Source organism: Dinoponera quadriceps, unplaced genomic scaffold, assembly GCF_001313825.1.
Source record: "Dinoponera quadriceps isolate SergipeBrazil2010 unplaced genomic scaffold, ASM131382v1 scaffold3238, whole genome shotgun sequence".
Taxonomy (NCBI): Eukaryota; Metazoa; Arthropoda; class Insecta; order Hymenoptera; family Formicidae; genus Dinoponera; species Dinoponera quadriceps.
Genome location: NW_014557229.1, coordinates 9,257 through 27,275, shown reverse-complemented (window position 1 = coordinate 27,275; position 18,019 = coordinate 9,257). Strand labels below are relative to the sequence as shown.

The 18,019-nt window shown below is 50.6% G+C and overlaps 1 protein-coding gene across 1 annotated transcript in view; it reads left to right on the top strand.

Moving 5' to 3' along the window:
- The window catches only part of LOC106748826, a gene marked incomplete at both ends in the record, with an annotated part of 103,502 nt that extends 86,171 nt beyond the window's left edge, over positions 1-17,331 (top strand). Inside the window, one exon of the mRNA XM_014627705.1 lies at positions 17,206-17,331. Coding sequence (XP_014483191.1) covers positions 17,206-17,331 — 126 coding nt within the window. The remainder of the gene's footprint in view (positions 1-17,205) is intronic.
- Between the last annotated feature and the right edge of the window lie 688 nt (positions 17,332-18,019).

The following is an 18,019-nucleotide window of genomic DNA, read 5'->3' as shown; positions in this document are numbered from 1 at the left end:
CATTTTACACTTACATTCAATAATTCATTTGCAAATTAATGTATTATTGCGCATCAAGTATTTACTACAAGCAACAGCGATAAAATTTAGCATAATCAAATTAGCGAATTATTCGTAATTAAAGCAGAAACAATCTTGTCGCCAGGATAGAAAATATTCTGCCGAGTAAACCTTTATTTTAAGACGTGTGAATTTGTTGTTAGAACAAAATACTGTTTTCCTACATTTACCTAATTTGTTCGTACAGCAAAATAATTTATAGATTCAGCAAGATAATTCAGCGAACGGTGATTAATATTCTTAACTTGAATCGTTTCGCCGTCCACGTAGTAACCGAGAGATTTCGCTGTGTCAGCGAATTATTTATCCCCGTGATCGTGCGACCAATTTTACGGTTATTTCACGCCTTATTGACACGTATTATCTACTATCATCTATTTATCACTGATGTGATAGAGCGGCGAGAATTCGCAAGCGAGTTGGGCCACGACGGGTTTTGGAATGCGTCAGGAGTTCGCCGGGGCGCGTTCGCGGCGAAAGGGACGAGCGCCGCGGTCGATCTCGCTCGTGCGTGCATGCACCTCTGAAAATCGAAGGTGTAGCAGGGGCGACGTGCCAAGAGTCTCGTGCGTCGCGGCAGGTGGGGCGTGCGGTTCCCGGCGTAGGTACGTCTTAACCTGAGATCAGTCCGGGCATCAGTGACTCCTTCTCTGCCTCCGAGCGCAGCGGACGTTGTCGCGCGCGAGCGAGCCGGAAACCGGTGCTCAATCCGAGCGCGCGAGTCATTAGCCTATCGACTTGTCGCCAATAATCGCGCGTCGTGTCGTGGCGAGCGTGAAAACGTGCACGAGTGCATTCCTGCGCGCGATCGAGCGCGGCCGCAGGAAGCAGCGTCTCCGTCGATCGATGTTCACCTGGGGACTGTACGGAGAGCGACTTTTCCCTCGGGGACGCCGTTTCGTGAGACGGTATAGGAGCGAGCGGATGACAAATCGTCGGAGCGTCGTCACGCGGCTGAAAAATGCGCTGCTACGAGATCGGATCACGGAACATCGTGTGGACATTCCCCGTTGACACGTATAGATACGAGTGAGTCGAAGTGAGTCGAAGCGCGCTTGCTTATCATGATTCATACGAGCGTTCCGTAACGTAAAAGATTTAGCGTACAGCGTGTTCTAAGCGCTCGTTCCCCCCTTCATCGTTGGCAGCGATGATTAATTTCCACGTCTGTACATCGATAATCGGCGCGCTCGCGTCAATCGGACAGCAACGTTCGCTGAATTACGATCGTTCCGCCGCGATTTGACTCGCCGAAAACTCCAGGGTCCACCCGCGGGGGGACATCCATTGACATCCGGCATCCGCGCGTCGTCTATTAGCCCGTGCTCGTTCCATTCATGAATTGGTCATGGCGAAAGTATCGCGGCGTTGCTTTCTGGGGCGTTTCACGTTCGATGACCCACAATTTACAGCGCCCGCGCTCGCCCGTTACTTATCTCGTCCTTCGCTTATCCGGGGGAAGATCCAGCTATCATTAAACGAAGATATCTCTTTTCTCGACGTGCGATCGGGACCGAGACTTACGGGCCGATCCTTTATCGACGCGGCCACCAACCCCTCGGGCTGTGTGTTGCAAGCGACGAGCGTTCGGAGAAAAAAGTGTTACGAGCATCGAGGATCCCTGCCACGGGAGATACCGATCGCGCCACTCTCCGAGAGCGGCGCGCGACAGGTACTCGAGCGCGTTCGGTTTTCGACCGGTCTGCGGGGAACGTCCTCCGGCCCCCGAGAGTGACTTTCCGGGTGGAGCGGCCGCTCGTCGCCGTCGCGTCGCTGAGACCGTCCACGTGGTGTGTGGTCTCGCTGAAAAATCCTCCTCGACCACTTCGGACAGAGCGGAGGGAAAGGGGAGAGGGTTCGCCGAGTGCAATAAAGAAAGAGAGATATAGGCGACGAGAAGGTGATGCCGCGACCCGAGGAGAATAGCACGACTCCCCCTCTCGCGCCCCGACGAGCCTCCTCGGCTCCTTCGGTGATTTACGCCTCGCCAATGGCGTCTTTTGTCTAGCCAACCGCCTGTCAGGCGTGTTTGATTTTCGCAATATATTATGCGCACGGCGAATTATATTGCACGGGGGGGTCCGGTCGTCGCCCGCCGCCGCAGCGGCGGCGATAATTCACGGCGCCGAAGCGACACGCGCGTGCTCCCTCCCGCTTATCCCAGCGTTAATGTCTCCCGCGCGGATCTCCCGTGGTTTAGTTCCGCGGGAAATCACCGGCTGTCGCGCGAGATCTTCCGGCATTCGCCACCCTGCTTCCCACGCCGCGCGGATAAGCGAAAGTGGTCCGATCCGTTGAATCGACCCGGGCCCTGACGCGGATATCCTCTGGAGAAACTTGTGATTTGTCACGTCCAGAGGCGACGATGTGGCTGAAAATTGCACCGATGTAATCTCATCATTTATGCCCTCGCAATTTTATCCCGGGCGAAATCACTGTTGGATTTCCGGGCGGGAAACGCGATCCACTTTCCGAGAAGCGCGGCAAAGTTACGCGTAATTAGAAGTGACGGTAATATGCTGGTATGAATCACTCCGATCAGCGATTAATTTACGTTCACAACGGTCCGGCCGTTCGTTCTCGGGAATTGTAAATCGGCATCTTGCAGCACTGATTTCGCCGTCTCGTGTGAACGAGGGGCGTCGCACGATATTCGTATTCGGAAGGTAGGTGTAGGTTACAGCGATTGAAGGGGGGGGGGGCGACGATATCCGCCGGCTGGAACAATGCTCCCCGTTCTTGCCGAGCGTTGTTTTGTAAACAGGAAAAGCGAGCACCGTGAAACCGCGTGGTGTCGCGGAGCGTGGTGTAAGCGTGTGTACACGTGTAATTAGTTTTCACGCTCGTCGTGTAGCAACGCTGAGTAGACTTAAAGAGCCGTCACATAAGTGGTCCTGTTACGGGTGTTCCTTATCTTATCGAGAGAACCCGCCGTGTGCCACACGTGATAAGGTCTCCCGCTTCGCTTCGTGTTCCTTGAAATTGCTTCTTCAACCCGCCCCCTCGTAAATAACAGCCGGACGAAGAGAGGACGACGAGGAGGCTTGATGGCGTGCATTAGGGTGGAGTCGAGCTTTAATATCGCCTAGATTATATAGGATGTCCTTAGAGAGAAAGAGAGAGAGAATGTCGGAGAGACAGTTTATTCGCCGAGACACCCGTGCGCTCGCATGATCGATCGTTTTGAAATATGATAAATATGAAGCGAGTGCGAGAAGTACGCGGCAATATTTCAGAAAGTGATCGATGAAGAAAATCGAAGCGGGGATATAAGTTCTTTGAATTTCCCGTTATCGCGTCAACTCGACAACTAAAGCGTTCTCAAGTAAGGGACAAACGTTTCTAGCAGATTTAAATTTCACCGAAACCTTAATATTATTTATTATTTATTGTAAATTTGCTTTGGTATTTGATGTGAGAAACTTGGGTACCTTGTGGTACGTAAAATTGTCTCAATTACGCAGCATTTCTCGTGACGCATGAAATTATCACCGCTACAATATTGTTTTCGCGCTCATTAGTTCAAAATAAGAAAGTCGACGAGATCGTGTCGCAGAGAGCGGAGGTTCCGAGATCTATCTTCGTAAAAGGGGCTTTCCTGCCTCGGCTTGCTCGGTATCGTGAGACATTCGTGATAAATTTGCGAGTAGCCGTCACCAGCGGTGAGGCCGGCGAGACGAACGCTCACCTTTTGTGCCGGTGAGAATCTTCGCGCTCGGCGCAGTGAAAGAGAGCATGCTGATAGTTATCGCGCTTCGGATCGCGATATTGACGCGCGAACGCAGGGAGAAAGAGAGCATCTCGTTTTCGGGATCGTCGACGACCTTTTATCGCCGCGTTGAAACCGTCCGGTGACCCCGAACGGCATCCCGCTTTCGGCACCGTCCGCGAGGCTGACAGTGCGTTTTATTGTCGACGAGTCGTGCGTTCCCACGGGAGGACTCGGCCGAGGAAACGTCGTCGGGACGTACGACCGCGTGAGCATGCCGATGCCGATAAGCAGATCGAATGCTATCGATTAACAGACGACGACGACGAGTGCAGATAAGATTCAGTCTCTATCGAGTCGTAGATGGCACTGGTGTCTTTTTTGCGCCGCAAATTAGAACCTGCGAACAACCGGCAGGCCGTCGTAACGAGCCTCCGTAACCTGTAATCTGTAATCCATAACCCGTAATCTGCGCGATCGCAATCTCTGGTTGTAAATTAGATTTTCAACAAAACTCTCTCAGCGCCCGAGCGGGAGCCACTGAGGGAGCGAGTAAGCGCGCGCTCCCGTGTACAACAACGTGCGACTGCCTCACGATAGGTACGCTCGAACTTATATCGTGAATTCAATTCCTCTTTAAGAGCTTAATCCTCTCGGCGAAACGCTTTCGGCGAATAGACGCGTGAAACGCGCTGTATCACTCTCGCATCGGCCGTATTGAGTTCTCTCCTTCGAAGGCACGGAGATAGACGCGTCTATTATATCGGACCGTTCTGCGCTCGGACGGTTCTATCAGAGGCTCCGGCATGTGTAGACGAATTTTCCCAGATTTTCCCGGATACAGCATCAATTCTGATTAGAATGCTCGAAGTTATTTCAAAGAATAGATTTCCCTGCTAGAATACAATACGGTTTGAAGCGACACGTTTCTAACCGGAACGTGAATTTTCCGACTAGAGTCCACGATTATTTTAGGATAAATCGGACGCCAATTAGATCCTTAGACATTTTCCACGCGGGATTGGCGAATTATTCGTAGGAAAGACCGATCGAACGGTCCGATGGTGGTTCGCGTGATTTTAACGTCGCGCCGCTCGACGGTACACACGACTTCCTCGGCTCGCGGGCAAATAAATCGTAACGAACCTCACCGGGCGGCGAGAGAGCGCGCGGAGGCCGCCCTTCCTCTCCTCCCGGAGATCGGAGTACAAACAAACCATGTATCTTTATTACAGTAATAACTATAATCTCGGCTCTCTCTCTCCCGGCTCCTTTCCCTCCGTGTACATTACACCGGGGACCGCGCCAATCCCTTTCTTCGTAGCTGCGTAATCAGTTGGCGTCTACTTTACCGAACGCAGTCCCCTCGTTTGAATCGCCCTCCGTCCGACGGATCGGGAAATGGTGAACTCGGTAGTGGAGTAGACCCGGGAGATGCCATTAGAACGCGGGGGGGTGATCCGATGGATTCGCCGATACCGGAAGTTTAATGGCGCGATTAATGGTAGGAAGCCCGAGTTCTCTTCTATCTACGGCCGAGGCTCGGAGTGAGTCACCCGACTTCGCCCGCCGTGTCTTNTGAGTCACCCGACTTCGCCCGCCGTGTCTTTCCGTTTCCCGGATCTCTCCGTTCCGAAATTGGCCTTCGAACGAGCGCCGGAGGTTCCATCGGCCGCGTAATTATGCAATTTACGCGGGGGCACAAGGACGCTCGCGAGAAAGGCAACGAGCTTTTCATACTTTCATAGCCGCCGAGTTTTAATGCGGCTGAGATATGTAAACCGGCGGTGCGCGCACAGGCCTCTTTTTCACTCTGACACCTTTGCCCGCGAACAGCAAACACACGCGCGAGCAGACTCTAAGAGGGAGGGGGGGAGGGGAGGAAGGAGTGAGGAAGGCACGCAAGGCGATTTCAAGCCGGCGCCCGTATAACATCGACCGCCACAGGAAGATTGTAAAGTCGCTTGCTTAACGCTTCCGTAGAATTTACTGAAATACACTCGGCCCCTTCTCACTTCGCGTCCCTTAATTAGAATCTGGTTACCTCCGGCGAAAAGTTACATATTTTAGGGGATACGCGTAACGGTTGACGGAAACATACCGCCGTCTTGTCGCGGGGACCGCTCGCTATGCGAGAGAACGGGGGGAGGGAGGGACTTCGTTATATGGTCAGCGGAGGATATCGAGAGCCCAAGGATTGTGTCGTCCTTATGGGTCCTCTCGTTAAGACATTCGCGCCTTTTAATGACCAGGGCTGTACGCACAACGGGTTTATGGGAGGGGATGCCATACATGGCGCGGAAGCGAGAATTCCGCTCGTAAAATATGATGCGTATCTTCTTATTAGGAGTAAATTGTATCCTCATTACTACGTGCGTTTCTTCGTGCGTCGCGTCGGCCTGAGCGCGCGCTTCTCCGCCGGGGCTCGTTCTTGTTCCGCCGTTTAGCTCTCGCGATCCGGCGCGGAGCAATCAGCGCGACGCACCTGCAACGAGATCCGGTGACGATATTGATAACTGTCGTCGCGACGCATTCGGAGAACGCCTGCATCGAAACGACGCCCGTCTGTTCCACATACAAGCCGGCCCTGCGCGCCCTACGTTCTCACTGAGGCCACATCCGGCGATGAATTCGCTCTCATCCATTTCACTCGTTCAACTTGCCGGGCTATTTAAGGCCGGGGTATCGAAGCCGCGCGCGATCGGTCGCGCGACCGCACCGATCGATTAATTATAGGCTAATTTACAGTCGATTCATTAAGGCCCAGATCGAACCGGCCGATTCGGTCGGTATTACGGTAATTTTGTGGAACAGCATTCCTCACCGGCGCGGGATATCATCTAGACCCCGACGATTTACGACGCGGATATGTATAAATCGAGTTTACGGGGACGAGTGGATTTAATTGTTCGACGTCGACGCTCTCGCGAGAGAAATCTACGGCTTGTTTGCGCCACAGCGGAACGAGACACTCAAATTCGTGGTCGGGACCATAAACCATGATTGATTCTTAAGTACGGCTTGTATATTTTAAGAGATCTTGACACACTGAATTCAGATCTGTGGTAATCGTGTAAAAATCTTCAAAAATAAAACATTGTTTCCTTTTATACCTGTTTTAAATGAGTCACCTTGTAGATATGTGCGGAAACAGAAAAGATATTTCTTAATGTCAAATTCAGTATATTTAAAACCTCAGTACTTCATTCAATTGAACGAGAGAGAAAGGGGGCCTGAAACATCTTTAAATCCATCTTAACTCAAGATGGGACAAAAGGTTTAATCAAGGGCGAAGATGTAAAAATTTATAATTTTTTTTCTGATTGATTGTTTCCCAAAAGTTTGGAAAATACAGTGCAGTCGACTTAAGCTTGCATGCCTATATCAGCTGTTCATACTAGGTCATACGAATTTTGTGCAATTTTTCGATTGTCGTCATTCTGTTATTCATTAAACGAACGTTTAAATATGTCAACAGTTTTCCATGTCTCCGAGGTTAAAATAGGGTTTCGGTCGGATCGGGACCGTCGGGAATGTCGTTTGCACAAACATCGCGCAAGGTATCTCCGGAATTCCGGCGACTGTCGCAATTTTACTGTATAATTTCGGTAGCGGTAAAACCTTTGGGCGCACTTAAAATTATTACGCTTCTTACGCGCGTTCCGCATTCTGCAAATTTAATCGGGGACGTTACGTGACGGCACACTGCGAAGGCGGTACGCGGTACACACACATTCCGGCTACATTTAACGAGCGCTATTCTAAATAAGCTCATAAATTGAGAGACGATATACGGTGTCGGCCTTTTTAACGGACTACTACATTATATAGTTCGCGATCCGAACGCTTGCGCGTTACGCAAGATTGTACCGCGGTGGCTATCGGGGAAGCTTTAACTACCCGTTGCTCTTTTCACTTCCTAAGCGCGTTAACGATTACGACAAAAAACGTCCTTTTCTCGCGCGCATAAGCCGTCGCTTAACGCCGTAACTGTAACTTGCCGCCGATTGACGTCATAATGTCCGCTTTCGTCAATGCCGATGCAAATTACGGGATTATAGTTGTACCGACAAATTAACGCCGGCCGGCGTACCTGGGTAAAACATATTTATGCGCACGTCGAGAGTGCTTCGCCTACGTTGTTCTCACCTGTGCGATAAAAGCGGCTCTCACCTACGTGACAACGGAGATTTCACACGGGAATTAATATATTTCGCCTGAGGATTAAAAATACTCTCATACACGAGAAAAAGAAAATTACACTTCCTGCAACTGAATGGGGGACAAGGTGAAAACTCGGCGAGGAGGAATAAAAACTTAACACCAACACGGTTAGTGTGTAATGGTTTTTTTCCCGTGTAACGTATGCGCGAACCTTTCGATCTCGTTACATTCCCGCCGTCTCGAGCGTCGCCGCGCCGCGTGGTGTTTGAAGGATTAATTTCTCGGAGTTCGACGAAGCGAATTACGACGCTTCGAGAGCCGTCGCTCGATCGCTCCTCTTTATTCCCGATCTTCATAGCCGGTAAAGTGGTTTCTTCCCACTGTCCTATGCTTCCCGAACGATCGAGCCGGATCTCGTTTGCAGTCTCATCTTTCCTGCTTGTGCGACGAGGTGGAGGATGAGAGACCGCGGTAAGAGCAGCCTTTGGCGGTGCGATTATTCATTGGGACGTTGATTGCGCGCATGGCACACACACACACACATACACCGTGGGTCCTACCATCGATATTTCCAATTGCCGATCGTCGTCCGGTCGAATTTCGGTCCCCACTTTTAAAGCCGAGACGAGTCCCTTCGAGTCGCGCGGTAATCCCACGCCGGCTGCGTTGCGCTGCGTGCGAGCTTTTTCACGATTGGAAAAAACCGCGAATGGCTCATGAATATCAAGTATTCCAATTTGTCTCCGATGACCAATGACCAGCGCGCGGAACGCGCACTATCAATCACGCGTGATCTTCCGCTGAGGCTGATATTACGCCCGCGACGCGCTTAGAATTAAGTCCCGGGCGAATCAATCTTCGGCCGGACAAAAGTCCGCCGCTCGTTGGCGTTAGCGCGCGCTCACACGCGCTATCTTCGATTTTACTCACGATCGAGGCTTCGCCGATAAATCTCACCTCACGGTGTCTCCTTATTGACCGATAGCGCTCCGTCGGCTTGGCGTTCGACTTGACAGCGCGCGCCGTCGGGTGTGCCGTCGGGATGCAGATGAGAGAGCGATTCGATCTCCTTCCCGGCTCCCTCGACGTCCGACGTCGGAATATGACGCTGGTCGCGGGAAAATGACCGACCGCGGTCGTGTTTCATTGATACACGCTTGATCGGACGCGGGCGACTATTGCCGTGAAATTGTCGAGTTGCGCGCTCAAAATGCGGCTCGACGCCTCTGAAATGGGCCGACGTTGTGAGCGTAACGGGGTGGTAACGAGGCGCATCCCGGGCTTCGTTCTCAATATCCGTGCTGTTTCCAAGATGGAATGATCATGATCTTCTCGGGAGGGTCTTCTCCGGAAGACGCCTCCCTCATCAAGCGCGCCGATCGAGTTACGCGGAATTTTTCTTCTCGGAGAATGTGATCTCATTATCGATCATTCTTTCGCTGTTTCACAAAAAGTAGCACCTCGTAGAACTCGCGATGGAACGTCATTATATTGTTGAACGTCGTTATATTGTTGACAATATAAAATGCATATACTGTTATATACTCACTCTCTCTCTTTCTCTTCTCCCAGTACGATGGCGTGATATCTAAATTACCACGTCAGTCAAACGTAAAGTCCATCGTACCAGCACAATCGTCCGCGCGCATTTTGCGCGCGTTACGGTTCAATTGGCGGAATATAACATCGCGCGCGCGCGCGCGCGAAACGGAAATCGGACTAACTCTGGGCGATAGCGAATCGCGGATCCTCGCGTGGGCGATCGGCCGCGTCGGGCCATTAATCGTGGGCCAGTCTTGCGGCGCACGGATCGGAGAAACAAACCCTTTGTCCTATAGAGAGAGATGGTATCAACGTCAAAGCGCGAAAAAATGGCCGGCCGAATAAATCGCGCGTCGAAACTCACACGGCGGTCCCTCTCGACGGATCGGCGCTTCGCTCCTCTCCGCTGTTTCCCATTGACAATCGATCCTTTCTAACTCCGCGGGACGCCACGGCGTTATGAAGTTCGCGGCTCGGCTTCTCCCGCGGACGAACCTCGGGGGAAACGTTTTGCCCGGATCACGACGCCTGTTCGTTAAGAGGAGAAGCACCAATACCGACGTACTGTTTTTCGTTTTTGCATTCCGAAGCCCTTCGTCGAAAGTATGGAATTAAAATTTATGCGCGCGCATGCAAACCAGCAACATTTCTCTAGTAAAACACACGATAGTTTTATGAACGTTATTATATATTTCCTTGCAAATAATTTTTTTTTTTAAGCGTATGAGAGTTGACGTTTCTAGAAACTAGATCCCAAAATCGACATATCTGTGATACCTATGAGAAATGATGAGAAAATAAAATAAATATAGTGAAATTACTTTATTTTATATATTTATAAAATACCATTATCAAACAAATTACTTAACGCTGCTTTATTACTTTAATTTTCACAAGAAGGCAGTCCGGCAAAAAGATAATACAACGAATAATCAAACGATGCTAGTAACATAACCGAGCGCGTTTGTAAGCAGAAAGCGCCGCTTCAATTGTAACTACTGTACACGTTAGACGAAGTTCATGCTCTGTCCGATAGAGTTCAGTACTTTACAGTCGAGAAACATAGATACATCAGTTTACCATACCTATGTCAGTTTTTTCAGTATTTCCCCTCTATCGTCGAATTTACCGTACTGAGAAGAAATTACAGTTCGGCGCCATACCCTTTCGCCGCAAAAATAGGACTGTTTTTCCGGTAAAAAGGTTACCACAGTATCACTGACGATACACACGTGTCGCTACTAGCTGTTAAATATGTTTGGCGCCGAAACTAATGATAATTTTCCATCGGCGCATCCTTTTCCGACTTGTAATATCCTTGATTGGCGATGAAAGCGTCGAAACGCGTCTGCAATTAATCAACTACGATTCAGCTACTTTGAATGGACCGTTGCAGTCGATCCGTGCACTTATTAGCGCTACTTATTCTTCGTTGCACAGCGGTAACGGATAATATCTCACGTATCAGTGTTATCGTTTGATTCGAGCGCACTCGAGCCCGGGTTCTACCTCGCGAACGGTTAACCGTGGCCGCGGACCGCCTTCTTGCGGGTTAATTGATTATGTATATACGTAACGCGCGTTTCCAGACGCGCGGCACGAAAATTAGGTGTTAATTTTGCTCGTTAGACCCGCACGGTCGACGCGCATCTCGTCGAATATCCGCGCCGTATTCAGCCGTGAATGCGCGCGCGTCACGCAGGACGAAGATAAATTGCGCGGCTACTCGTCGAGGGTGAAACTTTCAATTAATCGCGCTTTGAATCGCCGCGCGGCGAGCCCCTCCGAGAGTCGACAAATCGGCGGCGGCTGCGCCATTCGCTTTTTAATCAGTCCCGGGCATCTCGAAAATTCTCGAATTAACCGTACGTCGGACGCGAACAACTCGGATGAATCTGTCCCTCTACTCATTAAGCTGACTTTCCGCGCGTTCGTTCTCGACGTCGCGCAGAATCTCGCCGTAGAAATCGCTCGGCGGTTTCGATTTTGCTCCTATCTCGGTGAATCTACAAAAAATCGGCCGGTGCGTCGCACGCGCGCCGACTCGCGATCGCCCGCACGAAAGTAGTATAAAGCGCGCGCGGATAGTCCTGTCAACGCGGTTAAAAATTCGGGTCTCGACAGCCCTCCGAGCTAAGCGATGATCGTGTTCCTGGTTCGACGTCCTCTTTCCTTTCGTCCGCCGACAAGCCAGCCAGCCGGTCGCGCGAATCTGGGACGATAAAACGAGGCTCGCGTTCCGAAACTCAAACGAGGCGGTATCGTAAAACGCAGGTTTCGGGAAGGTGCGTCGTTACCGCGTCGGAGGTCTTCATCGCGAGGTGAGAGGAAGCGGAGAGTCGCGCGTCTCGCTCCTCTCGGCGTGACCGGCCGAATAAAGGCAGCCTCGGCGCAAAAACTCGAGATACTTTCGATCGAATTAGCTCGCGCGCGGTTTACTTTCGCGTGTACGCCCAGGTAATTAAGCGGGACACGAAGCCGCATGCGAGAGTAACCGGCGATAAACAATATCTTTTTTTGCCGATGAGCGCGCCAAATCTGACGGATTTCGGTACTTCACGTCATTCCGTCCGAGATTTCGAAATGCTTCGTCGTATCGCGCGACAGGCCTTTCAACATTTCTCGGTGACATGTAATTATACATTTGAGCATCTTCCTCGAGATGTCAAGAGGGAACGGTGTATTATCGAGCGGACGTATCTATCAATATGCAAAGAGAAAGCAATCGACCGCTGACATTGAATCTGGATTTGAATACCTTTAAGTAATTGTGAGAGAGTAGAGAGAGAGAGAGAGAGAGATATTGATCGCGGCTCTTCATCGGTGGACTTTCCATCCATGAGCGAGTTTCTGTTCGTTTCGTCCATGAAAAGACGACGATCTTTGAAGGATTCCTGAAGCATTCTTAGGTGGTATTTTGAAGCCACGTTTAAAGCCATGGGTCATTGTACGGAGTGACTCTAACGTCGGGGAGACCGGGTCAAGATGACTCGAGGGTCACGTTGCCTGTGCGTTTCGTTTACGTATTTATCGTGAGAGAAACAGTGGAAAAGAGGATTCGCGAAGTGTTTCCTTTAGAACGCAGCTGCCTCTCGTTGCACTCGCGATTCCTTTTACATCGATTCTCTCGCAACAGATATTAAGCAAATTAATTCAGTGCCAATCCTCTCGTTACCAAAAATCAAGGTTTATTTGTCGATGGAAGGCGCGCGTTATTTTAATCATCGAAAGTTGAATTCCATTGCGGCTTATTATTATTTTTGTTATTATTGATCATTCCGCGATGTTACGTAGGGTGCTCTGTAAACATAAATCAGGCAGCTCTTCGAAAACCGAAGTTGAGCGGAAAAAGATCGGGGATTTAAAATTATCATCCATTCATTTACGGAAAGATTCCCTCTGGTACATCGTACACAAGTAAAGATTCAATAATTTAGAAAGCAAGAAAGAACAATGAAAAAAGAAAAGAAGAAACGATGCCAAAATTTACATTAGAAAAAGATGACCATTTTTTATCAATTTCTCATGATAATCGCCTCAAGTGAGGATAATGACGAGTGATAAAAGTCGGTTGTCAAAATGTCTATCAGAAATTTAGCTGAAGGGCACCGAATTGATTCACACCTAATACATAAACGACTCGTACGGTCAACATGACCCCAACTTGACCCTGTCACTCCCCCCAAATGGTACAGATTGGAGCAGTTCGAGCACCTTCTCCCGCCAAGCGGACGTCATTATCGAGATGCGCCTTTTCGTACTTAGGTTCTTACCCACACCCCGCGTTATCCGAAGGGAATCAATTTACTCGACCTTCGCGAACACGTATCGAGCCAGCATCTGGACGGTGGCGCGTCAGCACCGCTCCCACACGCTCTCGCAGGCGGACCGCCGCGTCATTCCCCGTACGAAACGCCGTACACACGGTATACCGGTAATTGGCCGACGTTGTAGCCGGCGGAGTCATAACGACACACACGCCGAGCTATCGAATCGAACACGTCGCGTTTTCCATAAGCGATAAGCGATCGCGCGCGCGGTCCACGCGCGTGAGAAGATGCACCACGCGGAAGCGGCTTAGAGAGCCGCGGCGCGCCACGACGGAACCTAAATACCTATCGCCCGTTAGGCGTGTGCACGCTCGCGCGTTTGCACGCTTTGGCGTTTGCACGCGCGCGTGTGGAGGTGAGATAAAACGCACGCGGTCCACGTCGCGAGGTCGCGGCGCGTGAGACCGCTGCATGCTACGAGGGAGGAGGAGGAGGAGGATCGGCGCGAGCAACGTTCGTTTGCACGCTCGCACCTGACTCACCTCGCCGCGGCTCACGTCGCACACGCACACACGGCCGCGCGCTACGTGCGCACACGTGTTTACGGTATTTGATCGTCGTTCACTTAGCACGGCCCAGTGACCCGTATAACCTAAGGTCTGCTTATGATCGAAGAGGTTTCCGTGTATCTCTCCCTTAACGGGACGGTACGGGACCCCGCGTGTTGCATCTCACGAGGATCCTTTCGGTGGTAGCGGCGCGAGCGCCGAGCTCCGCTAAACGATATTCAAATCGATCTGATGAGGCGACTCTTCGTCCCGACGACCGTGCGGACTCGCCTAGAAAACAGCGATTTCCTCTCGCCGTGCGTGTGGACATTCCATTCGATTCTCTCGTCTGAAAGTCTAGAGTCGCGCTTGTGTCGTAAAGCGGGAACCCGAAATTTGGACGTTCTTAAGGAGACTTCGCGGCTATTCGGTCGCGATCTCCACCACCGTCCGCGCGTGTCGAAAAATTTGAAATTGGGTCACGCTTCGGTCGCGCCGGCCGATAAAATATTCGTACGCCCGGTTTTAAATGCCGGCGACTTTAATGCATGTAATTCCCCCGATGATGATATATTATAATCTTTTTATAGCTGATGCGCGCGAGCGAGCGAGCGAGCGAGCGTGTACATTAGTTAGCGCGTGATTTAACTTTCGTTTCCCACGTTTGCCTCCCCGGTCGATCGATAACTCAACGTTCGAAGCCGGGGAGTTGCAAAAATGTCAATATGCTCGGTCTGACGTATTTGCATCCGCGTGAAAAAAAGAAACAATAAATTCCCCGTCGTCGTTATTCTACTCGACAAACCGTTCACTTCGCGTGGATGGAAAAGCGATTATCATCAATTATTGGGACACGTTGCGGGATATTTTTACTTTGAAATTCTAGACCACCAACCGAGTTTTCCGATTCAGAGAGTTTCCCCGCTTTTGTATTCTACCGTTTCACGATACTCCCCTCGTTGGGAAATTTCTTAAAGAATCCGTTTGTATCCTGCTCGTCTCCTTGCCCCCCCTCTCTTTTTCGATCACGATCGCGAAACGTCTCGCTGAATGAAACGTGCCGCGCGCGAGGCACGAGATAGTAGATATTCCAAGTCGCGCGATGCGCATCCGCGTGTCCGTTCCTCGCGTATTTGCCTAGAAATCGCGGCGTCGTGCGTGCCTCTCGGGCGCGAGATCTATGCGTGAGATAGAACGCGCGCGGGATCCGATACGCGAAATTCGCTGCCCGGCTCCCACGTCACATCCCGCGAAGTAGTTTACACAGACGGTCGAGGGGCCCGCGTGCTGTACGAAGAAACGTATGCACGACATTCGATCGTCGGCTCTACCTAACGCGGCCCAGTGACCCAAATAAGCCGCGGTTTGCTTATGATCGAAGCGGTTTCCATTTCTCCTCGGGCACCAGTCGTGCCCCTCGGAAGAGGGGTCCACCGGCAGAAAGGCGGGTACCTCTTCTTTCACGCTTCTGTAGGTGTGCGCGCACCTGCATGTACACGCAGCCGTATCCGCAAACATCATCGGCGAAATATCCTTACGTTTATATCCGCTATGCACACACACACACACACACACAGTCTTTTTTTATCTGATGACGCGAGCGCGCGCCCCGCTTATTAGATCGTCGTACGGACGATTAATACATCGGGCGAGCGAGCATTGAGTCGTCACAAGTCGCGGACAATAATTCCATCCGCGAGCAATACGTCCACATCGTTTGTTCGAGGGTTCTGGAGCATGACGGGAAATGTGGCAATCCCGAGAGCGAGAGCGCGCATTCGACGTGGCCCGATCGTTATCAGCGAATCTTTCCTGTCGTACGATCGCGCGGTTACGTCATAATGAAGATCGGTGCGCGATTGCGCAACGAGAAATGTCGAGCGTCGGCGGGGGGAGGGAGCATTGCGTAAGACGCGACGAACGCGACGTATTGTCGTTCGCGATTATCGCCGGCGATATTTAAGCGGGGCGACGACGACGTCCTCGGCGATAGATCCAGGAACGCGCGTAATTCCGCGACCGTGCGACCGCCATAAATAACTCTCCCGCGTGGCTGCGAAGTCAGGGACAGCCGCCGCCGCCGTGCCGGAGGGCCTTAATTATCCGGCGAATTCGGATGCGCGGCGATTACTCACTGTCCAACTGTGCTAAATACCGACATTCTTACAATGTCGGCAGAAGCCGGCCGTGTTCCTCCCGTGGAAGGAGTCGCGTTTTAACGGCCACCCGATAAGTCCGTCCGCCGGCACGGAGGGCCCCATTTTTCTACCCCGGCGTTTTCAACGCTTTCGACGTTAACGGTGCGAGCGAAGCTGCCGTACCTATCGAGAATGAGAGTGAGAGAGAGAGAGAGAGAAACGGAGGTTTCGCCAAATATGTCTTCGGCCAAGCGGTGGCTCGCAAATTCGGAGGGAATCGCGAATTCCCGCGAGCGTGAGATAACTATTACGTTCGCGCGCCGTAAAAACTCCGCGACCTTTTCAGAACCGGTTGCACTTTAAAGCGTCATTTCATGTGCATCAGGTCTCGTCTGCTACTTACCCGACAGCTCATTGAAAAACCGAAACGACCGCCGACGAAAGGCAGCCGACTCGACTGACTCGTTGCGTTCCTCGTTTTATTTGATCGTTTTTAGCTTCGAAAGTAATGTCAGGAAATCGACGGTATTATCGGCCAAAGTACTCCGCTTTTGAGCTAAATACCTTTGAAAGTGCACTTTTTCATCCCCAAAGTGGGATTATCGAAAAAGATAATGTCAGTCCCGAATTATTACAGATGATCACTAGAGATTACCGCACTGAAACGGAAAAGTGTGCCACATTCAAGTAAATATTCGCTGATGAGTATATTGGAGTGATTATTTCACTTGGGGATCAAATGTTACTTGAATATGACACTTTTTCCTTTCAATGTAATATATTCAAATAACATTTACCTAAGATAGTCGTAGCGTAAAATGAGTTTTTAAAAAATTCGTTTTTTGAAAGTTGGCGCTATATATAGATTTAAATACCACATCGAATTATTGGCGCTATTAGAAAACGATTGACCATTCGGAAGCTGAAATATTCGCAACCACAGATAACACTTTCATACGTATTCCTTGAGATTAAGTACTATTTCTAACTCTTATTTTTAATTTCCGTTAAACCGCATTAAAAATTTTAATGAAAAACTACTATGATATTAAGGACCAATATAGAAATATTGTACAAAACTTTCAGAATTATTGACTATTTTGTTTTCGTTGAAATTACAGCCAATTTACAGCCAGGAAATTTACCATTTTTAATAATACACGCGATATGAAACTACTGTTGATTTTTAACTACCTGTCATAGGCGTCTCGTCATAGACGAAGTAGACTCAATTGATGCACCGTGTTCGAGCCACCGTTTCCTCTTAATTGCAGATATTATCGTGGCTCTGCAAGAAAGGCGAGGACATCCTGTCGAAGCACGCACAGCACACGGCGACGAGCTTGGCGTCGGCGCGGCTTCACGAGCGGGAATTCGAGAAGTTTTACTTCACGTCGATGGTGAGTACCGCGTAACGTACGCGCCTGACTGTCCCATAGGCGGTTGCTAATGGAATCGAAAGGAGAGTCCCGGGAGGAGGAATTGAGTCGCTCGCCTAAGAGAAGATTTCACTTTTTTCGCGTCCCATTGAGCCGCCCGTCACGCTTCGACGCGAAAGAAATTCCGTCCCGAGGACTCGAAAGGTGGCTGCAATAAGCGAACCGAGATAATAAAGGATTCCTTTGTAACGGGTGGACTGTTGCAGAGAGAGAGAGAGAGAGAGAGACCTTTGCCAAATGCGTGCGCGTGCTCCTCCTTCCTGTTCTCTTTTCTCATTTATTCGCCGACGAAATGAAGGGGCAGCGCGGAAAGAGTCGTCACAACGGCGAGAAAGAAGGGGGAGGGCGGCCAAATGATTATTTCGCGCGCACCTGTAGCACTTAATATGGTCAGGTCGAAAGTGTCCCTGCGTGATACGCGGAGAACGGCAGGAGGTGAGTGACGATGAAGATATCCTTCGAGGTAACTTTACTCGCGCGCACACACACAGACACATACACGCATACACACGTGCATGTATTCACTCCTGCGCGGAATATCCGCGCATATTAAACCGCGCAACTACCGCGCAGGATCAACGGCGGGGGGATTTTAATCCGTCGCCGCGCTTGGACGGTTTCATTTCTCGCCGCTTAATTATTCGTGGAA